This window comes from Symphalangus syndactylus, chromosome 6 (assembly GCF_028878055.3).
Source record: "Symphalangus syndactylus isolate Jambi chromosome 6, NHGRI_mSymSyn1-v2.1_pri, whole genome shotgun sequence".
NCBI classification, from domain to species: domain Eukaryota; kingdom Metazoa; phylum Chordata; class Mammalia; order Primates; family Hylobatidae; genus Symphalangus; species Symphalangus syndactylus.
Genome location: NC_072428.2, coordinates 127,873,164 through 127,898,506, shown reverse-complemented (window position 1 = coordinate 127,898,506; position 25,343 = coordinate 127,873,164). Strand labels below are relative to the sequence as shown.

At 44.5% G+C, this 25,343-nt stretch overlaps 1 protein-coding gene across 1 annotated transcript in view; it reads left to right on the top strand.

The window, feature by feature from the left end:
• CREB3L2 (cAMP responsive element binding protein 3 like 2) overlaps positions 1-25,124 on the top strand; it is a 128,272-nt gene extending 103,148 nt beyond the window's left edge. The window contains exons 9-12 of the mRNA XM_055284149.2: positions 14,549-14,648; positions 14,930-15,056; positions 17,473-17,689; positions 19,549-25,124. Of these exons, the coding sequence (XP_055140124.1) occupies positions 14,549-14,648; positions 14,930-15,056; positions 17,473-17,689; positions 19,549-19,624 (520 nt within the window). The 3' untranslated portion in view covers positions 19,625-25,124. The remainder of the gene's footprint in view (positions 1-14,548; positions 14,649-14,929; positions 15,057-17,472; positions 17,690-19,548) is intronic.
• The last annotated feature ends 219 nt before the right edge of the window (positions 25,125-25,343 follow it).

Below are 25,343 nucleotides of genomic sequence, written 5' to 3'. Positions count from 1 at the left end.
CCATTTCCTGATTCTTCATGGTTAGTTGCTCAAAAAACCAGCTAATAGAGACATAAGCTAAAACTACCGTCAGTGGGATCACCCTGAAGTTTTCTCTGCATTTCTGGGAATGTGTGCTCAGATAGCAGTCAGGGGCAGTTCACCGCAAGTGCTCTGTAAGACAGACTGCCCAAAGGGGGGAAGCGCCACCAACTTAGCGTGGCATTACCTTGATCTCATGAGGCAAGGGAGCTGGTTTCACTGCTTGCCTTTGGCCCTTAGTTTCCTGGGGCTTCCTCTGTTTTTATCTCCACTTCCTCTCCCCTGGGGGGATTGCCTGAGGCGGCTCTGGTTCTCTGGATCCTGCTCCCCCAGCCAGCATCTGCATCCATGTTTTTAGCATCCTGAGCAGATAGGCGTTCCCGGCACCCATCCTGGCACTTGCTCCCGCAGCAGCCCCATGTTCATGGGTGGGTGGGACAAATCCTGGCCAAGAATTGGCGAAAAAGGGAAGAGCAAAGACCTCCTTGGAGTTTGTGTTAAGGTTTCGTCCTCTACAGGCTCAGTGTCAGGCCTTCTCTCGGCCACATGGGGGCAGCAGAGGCACAGCAGGGATGCGCTGGGGTGAAGTCGGGGTGTGTGAGGGAGAAGGACCGACCACACTACCTTGCCTGGGAAGTCTCTCCTCTCCTCTGCAGGTGGACTGTGGTGCTTGTTCTTTCCTTCCTTCCTTCCTTGCTTGCTTGCTTGCTTGCTTGCTTCCTTCCTTCCTTCCTTCCTTCCTTCCTTCCTTCCTTCCCTGTCTTTCCTTTTCTTCTCTTCTTTCTTCTCTTCTTTCTTTCTTTCTTTCTCTCTTTCTCTCTTTTTCCTTCTTTCTTTGCTTCTTTCTTTTTTCTTCCTTTCTTCCTTCCCTTCCTTCCTTTCCGCTTCTCCTTCCTTTCTCCCTCCCTCCCTGCCTCCCTCCCTCCCTCCCTCCCTGCCTCCCTCCCTTCCTCCCTGCCTCCCTCCCTTCCTTCCTTCCTTTCTTTCCTTCTTTCCTTTGTCCCTCCCTCCCTCCCTTCCTTCCTCCCTCCGTCCCTTCCTCCCTCCCTCCCTCCTTCCACATTTTTATTTTTGTTTGCTTGTTTGAATCAGATATCCAAATAAGGTCCATGTGATCAAACTGTTTGATATGTCCATTACATATCTTTTTGTCTGTAAGTTCTCTTGCATGTCTTTGCTGTTATTTAGTAAAGGCCAAGTTAGTTGTCCTATAGAGTCTTTTGTGGTCTTAGTTTACCTGTAATGTCCTTGTGGTGTCCGTTAGCACAGTCCTTCGCCCACTACACACTCTACTTTGTTTGGTTTCGGTTTTTGGTAAGAATTCTTCATAGGTTCCATGACATGCCTCCATCAGAAGGAACATATTCTCCACAATGTATACTTATTGGCTAGAGAGATCAATACATTAGGGGTTTGAAAGTAGCCTTATAGAATTCTATCATTTCTCCTCCAGTTATTAGCAGAATATTTTTCTAAAACAAGACTCTTCATCATTAAGGAACATGGGTGCACACGTAACTCTATGAGATGCCGATTTCATTGTCTTTGGGTGTATACCAGCAGAGGGATTGCTGGGTTATATGCTAGTTCTATTTTTAGTATTTTGAGGAACCTCTACACTGTTTTACATAATGGTTTTACTAATTTACATTCCCACCAACAGTGTGGAAGGGTTCCCTTTTCTCCACACCCTTGCCAACACTTTTCACGGCTTGTCTTTTTTATAATGATCGTACTAACAGATGTGAAGTGATATCACGTAGGGTTTTGATTTACGTTTCTCTGGTGACTAGTGTCAGCGAGCACTTATTCATATACCAGTTGACCATCTTTATGTTTTCTTTAGAGACGTGTCTATTCAGGTTCTTTGCCCATTTTTTAATTTTTTTTTTTTTTTTTTTGCTATTGAGTTGTATGAGTTCCTTATATATATTTAATATTAACCCCTCATGGACGGTTTGCAAACATTTTCTCCCAATCCGTGGACTGCCTTTTCATTTTGTTAATTTTTGTTGTTGTTGTTGTGCAGAAACTTTATTTAGTTTGATATAGTTTTACTTGTTTATCATATGTTTCAGACTTAAGGAAGATGCATACATAATATGTGCTCCTTTTAAAATAATTTAGGAAAAAAAAGAATCCTTTCACTCAGAGGTATCTTTATGTTTTGGAATATCTTACGTGTACGTATTTATATTGTGCATACTTCTTTGTTAAGAACTATTTCCACATAACAAAACTCTGGACATATTCTCATACATTTCTACAGGATCTTTGACTCACCATTAAAAATAATCTACTTGATCAGGCGCAGTGGCTCATGACTGTAATCCTAGCACTTTGGGAGGCCGAGGCGGGTGGGTCACCTGTTGGTCAGAGATCACTTGACCAGCATGGTAAAACCCCATCTCTACTAAAAATACACAAATTATCTGGGCGTGGTGGCAGACGCCTGTAATCCCAGCTACTCGAGAGGCTGAGGCAGGAGAATCGCTTGAACCCAGGAGGCAGAGGTTGCAGTGAGCCGAGATTGTGCCATTGCACTCCAGCCTGGGTGACAGAGTGAGACTCCGTCTCAAATAATAATAATAATAACCTACTTCATGCTATTGGGATCTGAGCCTTCCCTGACAGTCTGCTGTTACTGAATGTGACCAGGGCTAGCTTAGCCACCTGTTAAAGCGGGGAAAGTTTTTTGTTTCTGTGTTTTGTTGTCAGCGTTATTAAGGTATAATTGACAAAATTGCATATTTTTACAGTATACAGTGTAACGATTTGATGTATGTGTATATTGTGAAATGTTTATCACCATCAGGCTAATTAACACACTCATCACTCCACATAATTACCTTCTTTTTTCTTTTTCTTTTTGGGGCCAATGCTTAGTTACTACTCTCTTAGCACGTTTCTGGTATATATTATGGCATTTTTAATTACAGTCACCATGCTGTACAGTAGATCCTCAGAATGTATGTACCTTATGACTGAAAGTTTGTATTCTTTGACCAGTTCTCCCACTCTCAGCAGCCGGTGACCACCTTTCTATTCTCTTATTTCTGTGAGTTTGACTTAAATTTTTCTTTAGATGTAAGTGATACCATACATATTTGTCTTTGTCTGGCTTATTTTACTTACAAAGCAGGGCAAGTTTGCTGATGTTCCTCTTCCCCTTGGCCTCCTTCCCTGGACTCTGTGCCTTCCCTCGAGTCTCAGGAGCACAGTGGCTGTGTGTGTCTTCTTCTCCCATTTCTTCTCCCTTTTCAAGACTCACCTCTCCTCATGGACAACACTTTTATGGTAGTAATGGCTGGCAATGGATTCATCTGTGATCTTCCCACAGATAATTGTAGCGGAGACCTCCTAAGGTCATGATATTTAAGACCAGTAGCTTTTAAGACCTGGTGCGGTGGCTCACGCCTGTAATCCCAGCATTTTGGGAGGCCGTGGCTGGTGAATCACCTGAGGTTGGGAGTTCAAGACCAGCCCGATCAACATGGAGAAACCCTGTATGTACTAAAAATACAAAATTAGCTGGGCGTGGTGATGTGTACCTGTAATCCCAGCTACTCAGGAGGCTGAGGCGGGAGAATCACTTGAACCTGGGAGGCGGAGGTTACAGTAAGCTGAGATCACGCCATTGCACTCTAGCCTGGGCAACAAGAGGAAAACTCCATCTCAAAACAAATAAAACCAGTAGCTTTTCATGTATTTTGGCTTGAGAGGGAAATAGATAAAAGCAGGGCTGCTTTGCTCAAACAGGGGGAATGGACCTAGAGTTCCTCTAACTGCTCTTCCCCCTTTCTCTTTGTTTTCTGCCAAGGGCCTCTGTGGTACTCAGAGAACACCACAGTAACCAAAATGACTGATGTAAGCATTGGCAATGCCCTGCCCTAGAGCCAGCGTGGGGAGCTGGTGACTGGGGTGCTGGGCAAGGGAAGACGTTGGGACCCTTTACTCACATCACCCCATGCAGGTGACCAGTGTTTGAGCGGTGTGCAGGCCTGGGCTGGGGAATGCACACCTGTGTGTGTGTTCCTGTTGATGCTTCTCATTTTATCATCCTTCAGAGGCAGCTAGATGGAAGTAGAACAACTTTGATAAGTGAACAGGATCCTGGGTCACCAGAAATGGGGGGTGGAGAGGCCTTGGGGGCCATTGTTCGTATGCATGGCATGGCAGGGAGGGGAGTGGCTGTTTCATCATTGACCAAATGAAAGAAAATGATACCTCTTTACTTTTTTCTGCTCCTATACAATACCCCACAGGAGACTTTCCCATCTACCCAGATGAAAATTTATGCTGGGATTATGAGTCAATCCTGAGTATGGTTTTCTTTCTTTTTTTTTTTTTTGTACTGGACTCAGCAGCAGCCATCTAGCCTATTACTGATTTCTAGATGAAAAGATATTTTATCTGAGCTATGGAAAGTGGAAGAGCACAGGGCTGGGAAAGGAGATGAGGAAGTCCTCTTCATCTTTCTTCAGTTTTTCTCTGGGAGCCTCTGGGAGCAGAGCTGAAGTGGTGTGAAAGCACCTTCACACTTCCTTTGCTGAGGTGATCCGCTAATTGCATGCTATCAGGAAATGTGTAAGATGGGAGTGAGATGGTTCCCCAGGGGGCCCTTCTTCCTGTGCTCCATCAAGAAATACATTTTCACTTGCCAGTGTCTGAGCAGTGCCCGTGTGTGGCTGCTAGCAAATCCTTCCGGCTTTTCTAAGTGAATGCACCTCTCTAAGCTGCAAGCTCTCTGGATGGCCCCACCCTGGTCTCATCCCTGAGAAATCTTGTCATTTTTTCCCACTGGTATAGTTTTCTTCTGCACGAGTGATACACATACCCTGCCTGGCCCATTAGTTGTAGGCACTTGTGGCTCAGTTTGCTCCATTTATTACTTATTTTGTTCTCAGGCTTCTTTAGGGGCTGTGAGCTACAGCCTTTCTCCTTGAGCATGGATTTGTAGAATCATAGGGGCTTAGACTTGAGATACACCTTAGATATCATTGTATTGAACTGCTAATCACCTTATTTTACAGAAGGAGAAACTGAGGCCTGGTGGGGTTAAAATCATCTAAACATTTAGAGGTAGAATGGGGACGAGAACTTGGTCGCTTAATTTTTGATCTGGTCCTTACTTTGGTTTGTCTTGCTGCTGTGCCTCTTGCTCCTTCAAGGAGCTTGCCCCAGCAAGAGCCGACTTTAGACCCGGACACAGGGCCCTTGATTTGGACTCAGTGTTTTAGAGGGCCCTGTGCTGGCTCTCCTTTAGCCTTGTCCCCCTCCATGGGATGTGTAGTTGGCAGGACCAAGGAGATGTGTCCATCTGGAGCTCTCCCCCTAGCCCTCTAGAACTTACCCCGGTACCTAGGATCCTGAAATTCCCTGTCCAAAGGTCTTAGCTCATTTGCAGGGCCTATGTGGACTTCTACCCCAAATCTGTTCTCTGAAGGGCAAACCTGGTGACCAGTGGGCACCCCTGAAGCCAATGGGGTAGACAGAGACAGCTCTTTGTGAGGGCTGCATGTGGAGTTTGAACCAGGGCTGGTGTGTGCATGACATCCTTCACAATATATCAGGTCTGGGATTCAATTTAGCCTTATTTATAGAAGATATGAGATTCCTGGGTCAGAGACAAAGGATTCTATTGCTCAGCAGGCAGTGTGAGCAGCAGCATATATGTATCAGTTCTCCTTGCCCCCAGGTGCCAGGACAGATCTGGGTGGATGCTGTGCTCTCAGTGGGGATTGTGTCACAGCTAAGGAAGCCTGAGCTTGGAGAATCCACTGCTTTTATAGCAAGCAATCAGTAAGCCTGCTTCTTGCCCAGGGAGAGACATTACCTCATCTGTCCAGGTTACTAGCTTCATAACAACCTTGAGAGGTGGCCCATCATAAAAGAGCAGTGAGAGCCTTTCCATTTTGGCATCCACAGCAGAATGTGTAGGAACACGAGAAGACCCAAGAGACTGCCTCTCTCCAACGGTGTGGAGCAGGCTGAGGCCTGGAGTAATTCTGCTTATACTACCACATTTTGGCAAGCAGCCCTGGAAGTCCAAGAACTCTAGTTCAAACCTGGCCACAGAGGAAGCCGGAAGGAGCAGGTGTTGGGCTGCTTGGTTTGGAGAAACCTTAAGATGTGTGGCCTGTGGACTTCATTTGTACACTTTCCTCAGACCTCACAGAAGTAAGGGACATGCTTGCCTCTATTGATATCAGAAATAGGAATTCCTTAACCTTTCTCTTTGATCTCCCTCTTAGCTGTAGTCTCTCTCTCTAACTCTACTTTTCTTGTTCTTGAAAATCTCTATATGATTCCTATTAAAGGTCTTTCCAGCCAAGTCTACTGGGTTTTGACTGGATTCTGGCTCTCCTGGTCTGTTTGTTTAGCCCACACAGCTGTGTCTGTTTGCACTAATTTTGTGTATTTGTTCCCTACACACTATTGCGGTTTTCTGTGTGTGGGTTCATCTCTTCTCTCTTAGACTGACAATAACTGGCTGAACCCACTCCCAGCTGCACACAAAGAAGCTATTTGAGGACTGATAAATGACCCAAGTTACTCTACTGTACACGTTTACCTTGGTTTTAAGTCACTTTTCATTTCTCCATTATCTCTAACTTCTGGTTGCATGAAGAGTATGAACTTTCTTTTCATGTGGAAATATTTCGAACTTCAAAGGATTATTGGGTACTAAACTAAGTTCCCCAGAGAGATTAGAAAGGCATTTTAGTGTAATTTAGTGTAAAGTTCAAAATTCCACAGCCTCAGTTTTTGTTCCTGGGCCAGTAGGTAATAGAGCATTTCAGAAATGCCCTCTGGTTCCTACAAAATGAAGAAGCCTCTTGTAATGTAACAATTAACACAGGAAGAAAAAGGAGAAAATTATACGCTTTTTTTTTTTTTTTTTTTTCATTTAGGCCAGAGCCCCATGAACAACCTTCAGAACTTAAGTAAAAGGCCATAAACATATAGGTATTTAGTCAAGATTTAGGAGTTTGAGCTGATGTGGTTATCTTTTGTGTATGACACACTTTAGTATTTAAATGTCTTTGAGATTGTTCATGATTTTCCTTAAATATCCTTATGAAATGTGTAGAACTTACAATTATTAACATTGTATCCCACCACCTCCCTGCCCTCGATCCCAGGACTTTGAGGTAGGGATTTCAGCTGTTGGACACCCCCTCCTCACCTCAGAACCTCCCAGGCACTAACTCTAGATGTGACTCAGGTGGGGTGGGAAGGGATTCAGGGGGATTTTGCCTCAGAAGGACATGGATGCTCATCTCTTCCATCATGAGGCCACCTGATCGTCACTTGAGTTTTGTTTTTTTTGAGATGGAGTCTCACTCTGTCACCCAGGCTGGAGTGCAGTGGTGTGATCTTGGCCCACTGCAACCTCTGCCTTCCAGATTCAGGCAATTCTTGTTCCTCAGACTCCCAGGTAGCTGGGATTACAGGCACACACCACCACACCTGGCTAATTTTTGTATTTTAGTAGAGACAAGGTTTTGCCATGTTGGCCAGGCTGGTCTCGAACTCCTGACCTCAAGTGATCTGCTCACATCAGCCTCCCAAAGTACTGGGATTACAGGCATGAGCTACTGTGCCTGGCCAAGTTTTCTTTTCTTTTTTCTTTTTTTTTTTTTTTAATTGTGTGCACTAGATAAGTAACACTCATGCTTTTTTGATTGTACAATTATTTTACATTTTATGCAGTATAAATGGCACACCAGACATACCACATGAACTTGTACGTATACATCATACATCTCACTAATATGAATGCTTCACAAATCGATAGTTCTTTACGGTTTACAATGCCCTCTGATGTTGTGTATTCTATTTGATTCCATTTCATTAAAAACATATACCAGTCACAACCCAATTGATTTCACAAACCTACAAATGGTTCATGATTTGGAATTTGGAAATGACTGCTCTAGGTGCTTCTATAAGGCTGTGAAAAAGTTCCTTCATCTCTGAAGGAGGCTGATTTACCCAGGGAATAGTTTACACACATACATATGTGCACACACACATATGTGCACCTGCACACACCACTTCCTGGAGAGTTCCATTTCTAAGATGTGTTATAAGATTTGATGAAAGTATGTCTGGCTGGGCGCGGTGGCTCACACCTGTAATCCCAGCACTTTGGGAGGCCGAGGCGGGTGGATCACCTGAGGTCAGGAGTTCAAGACCAGCCTGACCAACATGGTGAAACCCCATCTCTACTAAAAATACAAAAAAAATTAGCCAGGCGTGGTGGCACATGCCTGTAATCCCAGCTACTCGGGAGACTGAGGCAGGAGAATTGCTTGAACCTGGGAGGCGGAGGTTGCAGTGAGCCAGGATCACACCACTGCACTCCAGCCTGGGCAACAAGAGCGAAACTCTGTCTCAAAAAAAAATAAAGAAAGTATGTCTACAGAGAGGGCCTAAGTTGAAGCTCCCAACACACCAAATAATTGGGAACCACCACTTTTGTTTTCCTGGTCCTGGTTTCTGACTCCAGTGGGAAATTAGGTTCCTGAATGTTCAAAGTCCAACATTCAATAACTGTATGACTGTTCTCATTCTTTCTTTTGTAAATAAGGAAACACACACAAAAAGCAAAATTAAACCAAAGACAAAGAAAACATGAGACTGTTGATGCATTTCCCAGTTATTGTAAGATTGTGTCTCCCACTCTTGGATTCTTTTGAATGTTTTGCCCAATTTCCTTTGATATGCCTCCCAAGATACAGGGTGATGGTTTATTTTGGGCAAGGCTGGCAGCTGCTTTCCACTGCTCTTTTGCAAGGAACTGCATGAGGATAGCCACTGAGTTTATTTTTACATCTCACCACAGGACAAAATCCACATTTTCAATCAAGTGTTGGACACTCCAATTTAACAAATTGTGAAAAATCTGTTGGCCCAGATAAACGTATGCTAAGAGTATTCCTTTCTCTAAATTAAGATTTTGTTCCCGGAAGCCCAAGAATTCATTAAGACCATAATTAGCCATGATCGCTGATGATTTAAAATACAATAATAAAGAGGAAGTTTATACTGAGCTTCATCGGCACCATTGGCTCTGTCCTGCGGTTGACTTTTTATAGCTGTAGTTTAAAAATAACTTTTCCATTTCATCTGCTGGCTGCCTTTTCTCCACCCAGCCCTTCACACGAGTAGGGTGGGGGCTGTCATCCAACCTCCCATTGCTGCAGGCAGTGACATCTGTCTCAGTGACATCAGAGAAAGTGCCACATCATCTCAAACCAATGTATCAGTTATGAGGTCACAGGCTTTCCCATAAAAAGGACTGGCCTCATCTGTCATCAGTGACATCAGAGAAAGTGCCACATCATCTCAAACCAACATATCAGTTATGAGGTCAGAGGCTTTCCCGTAAAAAGGACTGGCCTCATCTGTCATCAGTGAAAAGAGACAGCAGGCACTCTTCAAAGATGTATTTGCTTCAGCAAACCCAGAGTTACCCTGGGAGGGAGCATTGTCTCATTATTCCATTAGCTGATGTGGTCAAGGGAATTCATCTGAGTAGCTGCCTAAACTCAGAACTTAACTTGATTAAAGGTACATAGCAGTCATCCTCTGATTGAAACTCAGGTGTCTTTGCCTTTAGAGCCAATCCTCCTGATATATATGCATCAGCTTAGCAATTCTAAAGCCATCTCATCAGCTTTTTTGGTATTTCACAGAGGGACACGTTTTATAGTTTCCATTTTTCTAAATAAAGCCCAGGCTTGACTTCCTGACACCTTAACTAGGCAAGGAGTACCCTTGATTCTTTTATCTATTATCTGCATTTTATCTTTGATGTATCCAGAGAAAATACCACACAATATTTATTTGCCCTGATGGTTTTTGTGTCACTGTTACTGAAATTTTGTTAGTATGCATCTCCTTGCCATCGGAATGGGTTTTATTGTGGCTCTTCCATCTATGGTTTAGTCTCTTTTAATAGTAATATTTTCATATTTAATGGTGGACATATCTCAGTTGGGCTGGTGTCAATATAATATTAATGTTACTGGAGTTAAGAAAAATCTACTTAACTAAGACATGCTTTATTATTAATTTTAGTAGGTTATTGATTAGGGTACCATGCTGTACCATGTTGGAATGTACACAAGCTATGGGGTCAGATAGGTTTTGGTTTACATCTTAGGTCCTCTACTTATTAGCTACGTGACTTTGAGATGATTGAATAGTGTTTTAGTGTATGTAGTTCTTGGAACTCAAGTAGTAGGCACTCAGTACTCTGTCATTGTTCATTTTCTTTTTTTATGATGAAAAGGAGTGTTTCTGTTGTATGGATGTGTATGAATTTCCCAAACTTTATTGGATCATAGAAGTCTGTTTGGATTCTGGGGATGACTGCGTGAAATGCCTCAGTGTTGCTGATTGATGGGGCCTTGCACATGTTGTCATTTCTACCATCAGTTCCGTTTACTTTCTCCAGCACCAGTAGGAGAAGCAATGGCAAACAGCATATTATTAGTCACTGTCGCGCTTTCCACCAACATTTCGAACTAAAAATGTGTGTTTTAAACTACATGTTTGCTCATCTTAAAGAGTTAGATTATAAACTGTTAGAAATCAGGGACTATTAAACAACCATTTTCATTTGCAGTGGATTCAGAATATAGTCATCTTGAGTTGGGAAAGGATGTGTCCGTGAATGCCAAGCAAAGTGCTGTGCAGTCAGGAAACACCAGCCCTCCCTGCTCTCTCCAGCCCTTCTTAAAGGGTCCTTCTTCCCAACTTGTAGCACTTTACACCTGTAACTGGGGAAAGGGGATTCCAATTTGAGCCTAAGATATTCTTTCAGTGGACTTTAGATATATCTGGCCTGCTGAAAGTCTGTTTTCAGGAGGCACTGGGGAGCCTCCTAGGAAACTGTTCATCCTAGGGAAAGGGGTACAGGGCCCAGAGATCTCAACCAGAAATTGGAAGGGAGGACTGATTCCAAGTATTGTGTGGATTTTTTTTTTTTTTAAGCTATTCATGCCCTAAGGACCAGGCAAGGGGTAGGGGATGGGCAAGGAGGAAGTACGGGCTGGCTGCTGGTCAATAGGGATTGTTGGTAAAAAAATGGAAGTGGTCATTCCCCTTTCAAAACAGCTTAAGACTTTGGAGCAAAAGTAACATGCCTTGGTACCATCTGGAAAGGTACTAACTGAAGCCTGGATGGAGAAACGTTACCCCCTCATGCCCAGAGCATAGCTAAACTTCAGCACCTTGCGGCCACCAGCTTACAGGCTGCAGGAGTGCCCAGTGGAAAACTGAGGTGCCCAGGAAAAGTGGCAGTCGTCACTTACAGAAGTAGCTCTTGAGCAGGCCAGGGGAACAGGAGACCACTTTTCATAGCTTAGCAGGAAGGAGAGACCCATTCCTACCATAGAGAGTGGTCGGCAATAAGAGGAAAGGGTTTGAGCCATGTGGTCTTATCTGTGGGCTTACCTGTAAATTTGCCCAAGGACTTGAAGAAATCTCAGCAGGGAGAACCCAGCAAGGGCTCTGGGGCTGGCATTACAGGTGGTAGACAGTCAAATATATGCTACGGCCAGTGAAATCTCGCTGTGAGAATGAATGCACACTCAGGAAGTGGCTGTGCAGAAGGAAAAGGCAGCTGTGCTGTTGGGTAGGAAGGGAATTTTCTGGGGAAGTCCTGGGAGAACAGAGAAAAAGTTTCATGAGGAAGGAAAGGCGCTGCATCATAGAACCATTTAGTTGCAAACTTTCTTTAAGTGGAATTTAAAGTCATTATGCTGTTGAGTATTTCTCAGCATTAAGTAAACATACAAAATGCTTTTAAAGAAAATGGTGCTGGGCGCAAGTGGCTCATGCCTTTAATTCCAGCACTTTGGGAGGCAGAGGTGAGAGGATCCTTTGAGCTCAGAAGTTCCAGACGAGCTGGGCAACAAAGTGAGAGACCCTGTCTCTACAAAACATAAAGAAAACTTAGCTGGGCGTGATGACTCACACTTGTATTCCCTCCTAGCTACTCAGGAGGCTGAGGCAGGAGGATTGCTCAAGCCCAGGAGGTTGAGGCTGCAGTGAGCTGTGATCACACCACTGCACTCCAGCCTGTGCGACAGAGCAAGACTTTATCTCCAGAAAAAAAAAAGAAAAATAAACAAAAATTGTACCTGAAAACATTTAAATATAAACCAGGTCTACACTACATTCAATCATACTTCTATATAACCAGAAACAAACAAAAATGTACGATTAAGTACAAAAAAAGATCTTCACATTAAATAGAACTTAAATTAGTGATATTAACTAATAGAATGAATGATTTCGTGTTGCTTAAATTAAAATCACTATACATGGGGAAAATGGCACGTAGATGGAACTGCATAGAAGTTTTTTTTTTTTTTTTTGAGATAGAGTCTCGCACTGTTGCCTGGGCTGGAGTGCAATGGTGCAATCCCAGCTCACTACAATCTCTGCCTCCTGGGTTCAAGCGATTCTCCTGCCTCAGCCTCCCAAGTAACTGGGATTACAGACGCCCGCCACCATGCCCAGTTAATTTTTTGTATGTTTAGTAGAGATAGGGGGGGGTTTCACTATGTTGGCCAGGCTGGTCTCGAACTCCTGACCTCGTGATCTGGCCACCTCAGCCTCCCAAAGTGTTGGGATTACAGGCATGAGCCACTGCGCCTGGCCCACAAAGGAGTTTTGAGTCCAGAAAGCATCTACTCCGTGTGCTGAGGGCTGCTTCAATTCACCCACCACTCCTAGCCATTTAAACTGCTGAAAGCAAAACCATTCTTGTGACCAACCTGTCCTTAATTTGCTTAAATTGGGAGAACTTGTTTCATTGGTACTAGCTGGGGGCGAAGTGTAAGCCCAGGAAAAATCTGCTTGTCCTTCTAGCACCTGAATGCTATTTGGGGGTAGACTGTGATGAGAAGCAAGTTATCTGCGAAAGCCCACAGCATTCTGTGAACAAATGATTTGATGATGTTTTCCAGTGAACTTATGTGGCTGTCTAACATTGTTACATCACAGCACACATTTTCTGAGAATCCTTGAGACCCAAGAGAAAGCATCTGCTCATAAAATCTTTCCACTTTGCCATATGCACTGGGTTTGGGGGTGGGGGATGAGGATGAGGAGGAGCCTCAACTCTTTACACCACTCACAGGGAACTCTTCCCGGGTGCTCTAACTCAGGAGGGTGTGTTGTCAGATCCTTTTCTACGCCTTGCAGTGTTCAGAATTTGCAAAGAATTTTACCATCTGCTCTTTCTGTGTGCTGATGTCACACAGAGCAGAGTATATAAGACTGTTCTTATCCCTCAAACTTTGCCTTGTAAGGAGAGGCACAGTTGTCCAATTTTAGGGATAAAACGTCTCCTTTTTTTTTTCTGCTCTTGCTCTCTTGTCTCTTTCCTGGAGAAAGGCTAGAATCTGTTTCAAAGGATGGTTTTGAAGACCTCTGACTCTGGGCATGAGGGTCCAGTTGAGCAGGCATCTTTGTTCTTTCATATGTTGGCTTCGTTTCTGACTCTGGAGGTGCTGTGAGCCTTTAAGAACCACAGGCTTGAGCTGCAGGTGGCTGTTTGCCTCTCTGCCTTAAACAGAGCCGTTCTTGCTTTTCCTCTCCTTCTTTCTCTCTCTCTTCTAACCTGCCTGTGAATGCCTGTTACTCTGTGTTGGCATTTCCAGTCACAGCCCCCCACCTCTGGCCACTCCTTCTGTTGTTCTCTACTGGTCATTTTTTATTTTTCCTTCTCTTTGCCTTTGTCCCTTTTTTTATGTTTTTGTCAATGTTTCTCATCTCTTGGTTAAATGAGTTCTTCTTTTAATCAACATTTTCTTAGTCTGTTCAGGTTGCTATAACAAAATGTCATAAACGAGGTCACTTATAAACAACAGAAATTGATCTCTTATAGTTCTGGAGGCTGGGAAGTCCAAGATAAAAGTGTTGGGAGATTCAGTGTTGGGCGAGGGCCTGCTTTCTGGTTCACAGAAAGCAGCTTCTTGCTGTGTCCTCTCATAGTGGAAGGGAAGCACTCTAGTCTTTTCAGCTCCTTATAAGGGCACGAATCCCACCAATGAGGGCTCCATTTATGACTTAATCATCTCCCAAAGGTGCTGCATCCTAATACCATCACATAGAGGACTGGGTTTCAGCATAGGAATTTAGGAAAGACACAACCATTGTGACTTTAGCTACCATCCAATCAGTGTTCCTTTTCCTTTGTTCTCAATCGCTGAGAAACAAGCCATAGCCTGTCAGGGGTAATGTGGAGGCAGCTACCTCTAAGTCAGGGCAGTGCAAGAACAGGACTTTCAAGTGTGAAGGCTGATTCTGAGCCCCAGTGAGCTCTGTGACGATGGTGCTGGGAGGTACTGGTGTTTGTATCTTCTTCCAGAGGAAACCGTCCCTTGGGGCTCTGTTGAAATGCAGGCACAAAGGCACGGCGACCTTCCTGGGTCACATGGAGAGATCAAGAAGCATCTCTTCTCTGTCAGACTCCCCTCACGGCTGTTGTTATCATTGGCAGGACTCTCCTTCAGCAACTCCAGAAGCTTCAGACTTTGGTGATGGGCAAGGTTTCTCGAACCTGCAAGTTAGCCGGCACGCAGACTGGCACCTGCCTCATGGTGAGCTTCCCAGCAGGGTAGCACAGTGACCACCCCTGGCCTGGGCCGTGTCTCCCCTCTCCCTCCGCTTGGCAAGGCCCAGTGCCGTGCTGTAGGAGAAACCACGTGGAGGAACTCCACTCTGAGGCTGTTCCTCGGTGAGGCACCCTGGTGATGTGACCCGTGGGTGCAGTCCACTGGCCTGAAGAGGAGAGTCTGTGTCCCTGGGTTTAAAGCTGTGCTGTCCAGAGCCCGGAGTCCACAGCCCCTCATGTTCTCTCTCCCCTCTTTCTCTCCCACAGGTTGTGGTGCTGTGCTTTGCCGTTGCATTCGGCAGCTTCTTTCAAGGCTACGGGCCCTATCCTTCTGCCACCAAGATGGCTCTGCCCAGCCAGCATTCCCTGCAGGAGCCCTACACAGCCTCCGTGGGTAAGACAGCACGTGGCAACTTGGGCAGGGTCTTGTTTGATTTCCCTAGAGCTGGGTTTCTCAGCCTTCCAAAAAGAATCTTCTGTGAAAGTCCAGTGTTTAAAAAGTGGTAAAAGTGGAGCTTCTCCCTTTGAAGAGGCAAGTGGGGGTTCCCCTGGGTTCCCTCATCCACTGGACTGAGGCGTCACTGGGAATTCTCCAGAGCTTGACAGAGCACAGTTTGCAAACTGCTGTTCTGGACTGCGTTCCCTGATCCATTCTGACATCTAATTTTTGAATTCTGATAAGGGAGAGGGAAGTAGATGAGGGAAAGTCTGTCGCTTTCTGTGACGTTTTTAGAGAACTGCTGTGTTTCTGCCTTCACTGAGTGGAATTGTATGAGTAATGTAATGTATATAGTAAGGGCTTGTAAAGTGAAATTAAATAAACAGCAAGGTCAGGGCCAGGTGCGGTGGCTCACGCCTGTAACCCCAGCACTTTGGGAGGCCGAGGTGGGCAGATCATGAGGTCAGGAGATTGAGACTATCCTGGCTAACACGGTGAAACCCCGTCGCTACTAAAAAATACAAAAAAATTAGCCAGGCGTGGTGGCAGGCACCTGTAGTCCCAGCTACTGGGGAGGCTGAGGCAGGAGAATGGTGTGAACCTGGGAGGTGGAGCTTGCAGTGAGCCGAGATTGCACCACTGCACTCCAGCCTGGACAACAGAGTGAGACTCCATCTAGACAAAAAAAAAAAAAGAATCAGCAAGGTGAGGAGTTCAAGACCAGCCTGGCCAATATGCTGAAACCCCATCTCTACTAAAAATACAAAAATTAGCTGGGCATGGTGGTGCCTGCACCTATAGTCCCAGCTACTTGGGAGGCTGAGGCAGGCGAGTGGCGTGAACCCGGGAGGAGGAGGTTGCGGTGAGCCGAGATTGTGCCACTGCACCCCAGCCTGGGCGACAGAGCAAGACTCCATCTCAAACAAACAAAAAGAATCAGCTTGCCTTCCAAAACCTTATGCCCAAGATCTAGAGAATATGGGGACTCAGGTGTCAGATAAGAAGCGTATGGTATTCTCACCTAGAAATAAAGGGATGGTGAGTAAGGAACACACACACAAATTCACACCTACACCTATAGGAACGAGCGTGGGGTTAGGCGGTACAGTAGTCCCCCTTTTCTGAGGTTTTGCATTCTAAGGTTTCAGTTACCTGTAGCCAGTGCACATACCTGCAGTTACCTTAAAATAGCTGAATACACTATAATAAGAAACGCTACCTGTAGCCAATAAAAATACCTGCAGTTACCTTAAAATAGCTGAATACGCTATAAGAAACATTACCTGCAGTCAATGAAAATACCTGCAGTTATCTGAAAATAGCTGAGTACACCACCATAAGAAATTTTGAGAGAGGCCACATTCATGTGACTTTTATTAGAAGATATGGTTAGAATTGTTCTATTTTATTATTATTGTTTATTTCTTACTGGGCCTAATTTCTAAATCAAACTTTATCATAAGTACATATGTATAGGAAAAGGCATATGAACCCTACATGCTATATGCCCATATATAAACCCTATATGGTTTTTCCTATACATATATACCTTATACCATATATATAAGGTTCAGTTCTATCTTCGGTTTCAGCCATCCACTGGGGGTCTTGAAACGTATTCCCCATGGACAAGGGAGGACTACTGTATTGGATTTGGGATAGGGAAAATTTTGCCATTTTGAAACATCCGTGGTCTTCACCAGGCAGGTGTATCTCTGCCAGGTATGACAGAAGTGCTAGCATTCCAATTAAATAATTTCAGTGGCCTGTTGAGAATTTTTCCCCCCAAGGAACTGTCTCTCTAAATTTAATTAGAAGCATAGTTTCTATGTCATGGAAAATTGCTACAGAGCCATCTAGCTGTGTGACTGTCCTATAAAACAAAGGAGATTGTCTCTATCCTTTGATTTATGGCTTTGGCTTTGTGTCTTCTCTTCACTTTCTAAATGAAATGCCCTGTACCTCATCCCCCTGCCAGACCTACTCACTGGGAATGCTGCTTCTTTTATCTGGGTCTGGACATCTCCAAATATTCCACTCCCATTCTCCATGAATCATTTTCCCTAGATGCTTATGGGTGGTAAGGGAGGGAGTTTTATATTTTCAAAGCAGTGGGGGTGGTAGTTTGCCTTGTGTTTATTTGCTTTTCTATTGTTCTTCCAGCCCTGTATAATTGGTATAATTTTTCAGTGCACAAACTCCGAAGCTCTAAAGTCTTTATAGAAAGCCAAATCCTGTTGGCACCCATGGTTCTGGGCAACGAGAACTCACACATTGTCATCTGCTACCAGCGCTGAGCACCTGGAGTGAGGGGATGTGTTGGACCCGTGTGGTCTTTTGCTAACACCTTGTTATTCTGCTCTGTCCTCAGTGAGATCCAGAAACCTGCTGATCTACGAGGAACATTCTCCCCCAGAGGAGCCGTCTAGCCCGGGCTCGGCTGGGGAGCTGGGGGGCTGGGATAGAGGTTCCTCCCTGCTCAGGGTGTCAGGGCTGGAGTCCAGGCCGGATGTGGATCTTCCCCATTTCATTATCTCAAATGAGACCAGCCTGGAGAAGTCAGTGCTTTTGGAGCTGCAGCAGCACCTGTGAGTCATAGAGACACAGAGCCAACTCCTCTAGTGCACTGATGGTGGGTTATGAGTCAGCAACCTGGGATGTGAGGTTGAGACTCTCCATAGGCCTGGTTCAGTCCCTCAGCTCTCTCAGGACCTATTTCCAGGACCTGGGACTGCAGAGAGTCTGTTGCTGGCCAACAGTTGCCCTGAGCAGATATGGGGAAAAAAGCCAGCATGAGCTCCCGTATGTCTGCTGCATCAGCGGGGAGCTGGTGTGGTGGCACCAAGAAGTGGGGGAAGGGATTCAAGCCCTTCCCCCACTGTCTCCATCCTCCCTTCCAAGCCACATGAGTGAATGCACAGCCCAGGAAACCACAGTGTGTTTACTGTGCAAATCCAACTTTGAGACATGTTCTATGGCTTCAGCTGGGGAGTAGATATTGTGCTATATGTCAATATATGTTTATGATTCATATGTAAATACACATGTTAATTAAAACTATACATATTATAGTTTTATACTTATAGATGTATGTTGAGGGGTACGATTTAAGAGGCAATGGGCACGCATTTCCATGTTGAAAACAACCTCTGTTTGGCTCCAATTCTACATGAGTTGTTTCTCAGTTTCTGGGAAAAATCCCTTTGTAAACATAAAGGCTTATGTGACTGCAAGGTATTGTTACTGTGATAGGGGAGGTCCCTGGGCCTGCATGCATGCTCCTGGTTACGTGTGACATGGTTGGTGATTTAGCTGAACTCTGCTCCTGTGCCTCCCAGAAATGAGGCCATTCCGATGTAAATGGGAAAGATTTTGTTTCAGATTCTTCAGCTTTCATCCCCTAATTCTGCAGGGGAAGGTTTATAATGAAGTACTTTTATGTGTGTACATCATACATACATATTTAACATTTACTAGCACTTACTATTTTAAGCACTTTACAGATGTGAGGCAGGTTGAGTATCCCTTATCTGAATCGTCTGGGACCAGAAGTGTTATAGATTTCCGATGTTGGAATATTTGCATTATACTTAACAGTTAAGCATCCCTAATCCAAAAATCCAAAATGCTTCAGTGAGCATTTCCTTTGAGCGTCATGTCAATGCTCAAACATTTCTAGATTTTGGAGCATTTTAGATTTTAGATTTTTGGATGAGGACCACTGAAACAGTATCATACAAATCCTTTTAACTGTCCCAGGTGGTAAGGCATCATTATTATTCCTGTCATAGAGAAACTTCCCAATGTAGTCACCGCTGGGATCTCTAGAAGACCCAGCTGCCTGCTGACTTGGCTCTGGACAGTTTATCTCCTCTCAGCTAAGCTGTTCAGGGCCCCCTTCAAATCCCATTTGTTCTGTGATGTCTCCTAGATAACAAAGCCTCCTAGCCCTCCTCTGAATGCCTAGAGATTTTCCAGGGTGTTACACAGTTTAATAATGTATTTATTTTCTGTTATGGATTTATTATTTCAAATTAGCTCATTGTTAAAAATCTTTATCTGGATTATTAGCTCTTCTAGGCCAAGGATCAGCTCTTATCATTTTATTTTCTCCTTCCCTGAGTTTAGCATAGGGCTAAACATCCTGAGTAAATAGAATAATTTAGTGCATCTCATGACAGATCAATATCAAGCCACCACGATTATCCTTAGTAGGGTTGAGATGCCTTGGGTGTAGACAAAGGTAAGAATGTGGACTAGTGGAGAGGCTGGTAGCAGGGGACTTTGGAAACAGAGAATTGCTACCAGGAGAGAAAAAGACAAGAAACATGCCCAGGCCGTCTCACCAAGTTGCAACCCCTGAATGACTGTATCACGCTACAAAGCATGAGAATTGTAGCTAACAGCTGGTGACTAATACTTCTTTTTCCTTTTAATGCCTTCACAGGGTCAGCACCAAACTGGAGGGGAATGAAACACTAAAAGTTGTAGAACTCGACAGAAGAGTGAACACCACTTTCTAAAGAGGCTGCCTGCACCCCCTGCCTTTCCCTTAACTCTACTTTTACATCCCCAAACCACCTTTGTCATCAGCTTTTCCTCTTTGCCACTGGATCTTCGTGAAGACATGGGCAAGCATTAGTGGCTTCAGATGGGAGGCCAGCCTGGGACTTCCCTGCAGTGAGAGAGCATCTCCCCCTGGTCCATGTTCCTCCTGTGCGGAAGGGAGCCTGCATCCCTCCCTTCCTTTCTCTTACTGCCATAGGAAATTATTTTAGGGGTTGGAGGTGGGACAAGCAGGCTGTTTCCACCAATAGTGCCAAAAAGATACTGCCTAATATGCACCTGTGAAGTGTAACCCCCCACTTTGGAGATGAGATGGCTCTTGTTCAGTCAAGACCCCAGACTCTGGCCACAAAAATGCCATGATGCCTGTTGGTATTTGGCAAAGCACTGACCCATGTCCTCCCTTGCTCGCACTGGGGTCTCTGGTGTGAACACCCCGACAGCAGCCCTCCGCCCACTCTGCCCCCTGGGAGCCCTCGCTGGATCGTCTCGTCTCCTGCACCAGCACTGGCAGGCGAGGGCTCTCGTTCATATTCTCAGGCCGCAAGTGCAATGCCTGAGGGGATCAGGCTTTTCTACTCCAGGCAAACCTGCCCCATCTTGTCGCTTTTAGGACCTCCCACAACCTGGTTCCCCACACATCCATAGTTCTGCCTCCCCGGCTTCTCCTCCCCACTTGTAAATAGTATTTATTAGCTTGCCCAGGCTTCCTGCTAGCAACCACACTGAAGAGATCAATGCCTCCTTTCAAGCTAGCCAAGTTTTCTGCGAGCCTTCAGAGCTAGGAGGGCACCCCAGGCTCTAGGATCCCCTGTCTTTCCAGACAATGTTTTGCTTCCTTTCCTTTGTTTTTTCTTTTAACTGGAATAATTACCATTGAAAAAGAAGTTCCCTTGAGCATGTATGTGTCTGCCTCTAGGATGAGCTCAGAGCGAGAGATGGCACAATGCCTCACTCAGGCCCGGGGCTCCCTGGCCACAAGCTTTTTCTATCCTGTTTTCATGACAGAGAAGGGAAGCCCTGTTCCTGACAACAGACATTTCAGACAACCTTGCTGGCTTTCCACACCTGCCTGGCCCCCTCCTCCCTCCACACTTCCACTTTGTCCTCCTCGTCCCCTGCCTCAACAAAGCTCAGTGGGGTAGGTGACATTTGTGTATCCACATTCTCGCCTTTGATAGTCAGGTTTGGCTACTTTGCAGCTCGCCCAAAGAGATACAACCTAACCCCCAACCTACTTTTAGTTTTTTAGTTTTTTTTTTTTATGGTTAAAAGTAACTTTTGTAGTTTAAAAAAATCTTTCCTCTTTCATATAAATAAGAAGTGGAAATTGCCTTTTTATTGTGTAATGTAGAAAACCCTCAAGTGTTTTTTCCGAGCTTGGGAAAGATTTTGTGTAGGAAATATGCATAGAGTTTGTATTTTATTTTTATTAGCAGCTGAAATGCTTTTGGTTTTGGCTTCTCTCTCTCTCTCTATTTCTCTCTCCCTCTCTGTCTCTCCTTCTCTCCCCCCCCCCCCACACACGTCATCTGCATTGTTATTGGAGCCTGTACTTAGAGGGATTAAGCCCACACCCTGGCTTCCATTCCATATCAGGTACAGGATTGGATGTTATTAACATTTGTCGTCATACCTCATGAGCCGGTCCCTGCCTTGTCTGTCTAGGCCCATTTGGGGCTCCCTGTGAGTGATTCCCCTCTCTTTGCTATGCTGGAGACGGTTCCAGCCTGGAAAGCGGCCAAGTTCATCTTCTCACTGTGAGTGGAAGCTGGATCCGGCCCCTGTAGTCCTGGCAGCCCTGTTGTCTGGAGGGTTCTTGTTGTCCCTCACTTTAGCCAGGGCGGAGACTGTCTGGGCTGTACAGGAGGAGGGTTGCTAGCAGGTTCTGCTTCTGCTTCCCTCTGCTCCACTGTCTGCAGCCCAGATCCTGTTGGGCCTGGCTGGTGTCTGGTAACCATGGGCCTCCACTGACCCATCCCTCTCTTTTAAACTGTCAGGTCGTTATCAGGCATAGGCAGCCTATAGGGCCCAAAGAAGGCAAAAAGATAAGATTTACTCAAGTAGCATTTGGGCAATGAGGAAGGAAAGGTTTCAAATTTAAGGGCAGAAGTGAGAGAATGAGCCAGCCCATGTACCTGCTGCAACTGAACCAGACTGGGTTTTCAAGGCTCCCAGATGTAGAGTAGAAAACATGCTCTTCTAAATGAGGGAGAAGATAAAGGAAACTTCTAGCCCCTGTCCTTAGTGCTTTGAGGATTTTATTTTCTCCCTTACTACCCTTGCTTGACATCACTCTTTCTAGACCTCCAAACAGCAGGACTCTTTCTCTGGGAAACTGTCCTTCCAAAACGGAATCTATATAGAAAATGGGACATTAGGCAGAGAGCTCAGATGAGCTCAGATGGCTCTTTTAAGGGGGCTCCAAGAACCAACATCACTGCTCTTTTAGATAAACCTCTGCCCTCCACTCCTTGCGTGAGTGGGTTAAAGGAACTAACAGTTGTCCCTTTAGGAGGACAAAATGGGGTCAAGAGGACACAGAAGAGTTGTATAGCACTAGATTGGTTCCAAATAATTAATGGATGTGTGCACATTTTCTGTTCAGGGATTAAGACCAGAATATCAGTGGATTTGTTTTCCCCACCAAGTGGCCTCTTAGACTAGTCATTAACTTATGGTTAGCTCTAAAGATTTCAAATAGTGGCAGACATTGTCTTCCGAATGTAAATTTTGAGAAATACGAGTCTGTCAGAGCGGCCGTAAGCCATAAAGAGTCAATCTCTTAATTATATTTTTCATCATGTAAACAGGTTTCCCATTTCCCTTTCTTAGATTGCACCAGTGAAGGAGATGTTTCGCAAAGATTCAGAGAACTAATTTTTTCACTGGATAAGACCTGAGTAACCCAGACCCCCCACTGTGGTTCTTTTCACAGCTCTCGACTTTGCACTTAAAAAGGGATATTGTAAATGAAAGGCTGCACTGCCAGTTTTAAGAAAGAATTTCTGTGAAGTGTGAGGACTCTGGAGTCTAGCTCACATAAAGAGAGTGTTATATAAAAATCCGACAGCTGAACTAGGTTGCTCTTTTTTGGCAGGGAGTGGGGATGAGATTTGACACCAATATGGGCAAAATTAGATAACCTTTTGGTTAATATAAATGATTTTGATTTGGAGGCCTAATTTGTAGATTGTGAAAGCGGCCTTTAGTTCAACTTATTCACAGACCCCTTACAATTACCATGTTTTTTTTTTTTCTTTCTAAATCTCTCAGTCCAGCTTATGACTCTTACATGCCCATAAAGTTGGGATGTTGAATTGGCTCTTCTTTGTTCTGGCAGTGAGTCAGTGTCCAGCATTTTTTCATAAGTGTTTTATTAAAATTGTTCTCCAGCATTTTATGGCTCCTCCCTCCCATGTCCTCAGACCCAGCCAAAGCGTAGAGGCAGAATCAGAGGCCTCTCCAGGCCAGCTCCTCTGCACACATGTCACATGAGGTGTGAATTTGAGCACAGTCCAGAAATGGAGACATCCCACCCCCAGTTGAATAATGGCCCATTCATGCCGACCTTGCCAACACGGAGAGGGCAGAGATGCACTAGAAGACCTTCATCCTCCCTGTCGTCTGCCCCAAGTCACTACAGTTGGTTCTGTTGAAGCCAGTCTTTAAGAAACCTGGATTAAAGACACCAGCACTTCTGCTTGCTGGGCTGGCTGGACCTGTGAAGCCATGGGCAGGTAGTGCCTCTTGAGAGTCATTTTATTTGGCCACCTTCAGCTGAGACTATCCATAGACACATGCTGGGATAGGCCCTGCTGGGAGGGCAGTTACAGGAGAGTAGGTGGTGGTGACGTGAGGGCTGTGAAGGATCCGGAGACAAGACTTAGATGTTTCGTTCATTCACTCATTCATTCAGTTACTCCTAAGACTTCTCAGTTTCATAAGGAAGAGTGTTGCCTGAGGCCCTAGGGAATATTGGGGAATAGAAGGGATTGAGGAAACATTAATAGTAGTTATTCAAAAGACCCAAATGCTTATACTTCTTTCTCCCTTCTTTCTCTGACACACACACACACACACACACACACACACACGCACATTCCTCCCTTACATGCTCATTTGTGCCTTAAATGTGCCTTATATATAACTTCAGGATGACTGAGGAATCCCTCGTCACTGAGAGATTTTGTATATATTCTTTTATTATTAGATTGAGGTGGATGTGGGGGACAGAATTTTTTTCTAAAGGCTCAAAAGTGGTTTCCTAAAAGCCACTATCAGATTTGCACATCAGGAGAAAAGAAATAGGGTTACGTCCATTAGGAAAATCCCAGTTTGCAGGAGTGCAATCACATCAAAAAAACAACCAGCCAGGATTAAAGGTATTATAAATCCTCATAGCGGAACATTTCTCAGTGCAAAGGAAACTGGCCCATTTGAAGATTAATGTTCCATGCCTTTGTGGTCAAAGGGTCAGCACTTACCACAGGAAAAAACTAGGTGTTGTTTTGTTTTGTTATTTTGGACAACATAAAATTCAGGAATGTTTTATTTAGCCTTGGTTTCTAGAAGGAAGGGGAATAATATTTCTTGAGCATTTACTAAGGTGTTGGGTGCTGTGCTAAGTAAGTTTTAAGTCTTTCAGTTTTATAGATACAGAAAACAAGGGTGACTCTTTACCATAGGATGAATAAAGAAATAAGTAATATGGGAAATGCAACAATTTCTGGACTAGCTGAGCCGATTCCTTCCCGTGAGCACACTGTAAGCTTTCAAGTTCTCTGGGCAGGAATTACAGCACCTGTCCCCTGCAATGGCCCTGCTGTGCGATGCTCATCGCTTCCCTTCGGGCTGGAGCAGTCCCCCAGGTGTCCATCTCCTATCTTTTTGTTCCAATCTTCTGTGAGTTCCAGCTAGCAGGCTTTACATCTGGGGAAAGGAAAACCAGGGGTTTTAGCTCTGTTCTCTGCTCCCATCCTTTGCTCACCAGCTGAGTGAGAACATGAACTTTTTGCACCATGTACCCATGGCTTACACTACTTAGAAAATCGCCTTTTCAGATAAAACACTTTATGAGTTCATAGAGAACACCAGCACTCTTTGACAAAACTGTGAGTGACCCTTTTTAAACAATGCTGAGCAGACCGTGGGCTATAATCAACGGTGAGCTTTAATGTCTATGCTGACAGTTAGGTTTTGCTCTCTTTTATAACAGGTTACGTAGACCAGCAGTGTTTAAATCTAAATACGTTGTGAGTCTGTCATCTGTTCTATCGCGTTTTTTAAATGACTTTTTATTCTTTATCATAGCTAAGTAAATACCAAAAAAAAAAAAAAAAAAAAAAAAAGCTTTGTAGGACACTTGTACTTAGTTTGGGAAAAAAAAATAAATTGAAATTGTTATGCTTTTGTATTTCCATTTCTTGCAAATAAATATTTTTTCTTAAATAGTAAGATGTTGACCAGTCTTTACAATCTTGGTACTAATTTGAAAAGCATGGTTTTTTTTATGAGCATGGGTTTGTGTATGTGTGCCGAACCATTCTTTCCTGGATATCTACTTGGCCTGAAAGAAGAGCCTCAAACCAGCAATCGGTATGTTATATAGGACTGAATCCAAGCCTTAGTTGGAGGAATGTTGAGAATGTAGTTGTTTTTTCAGGCAGCCACGGG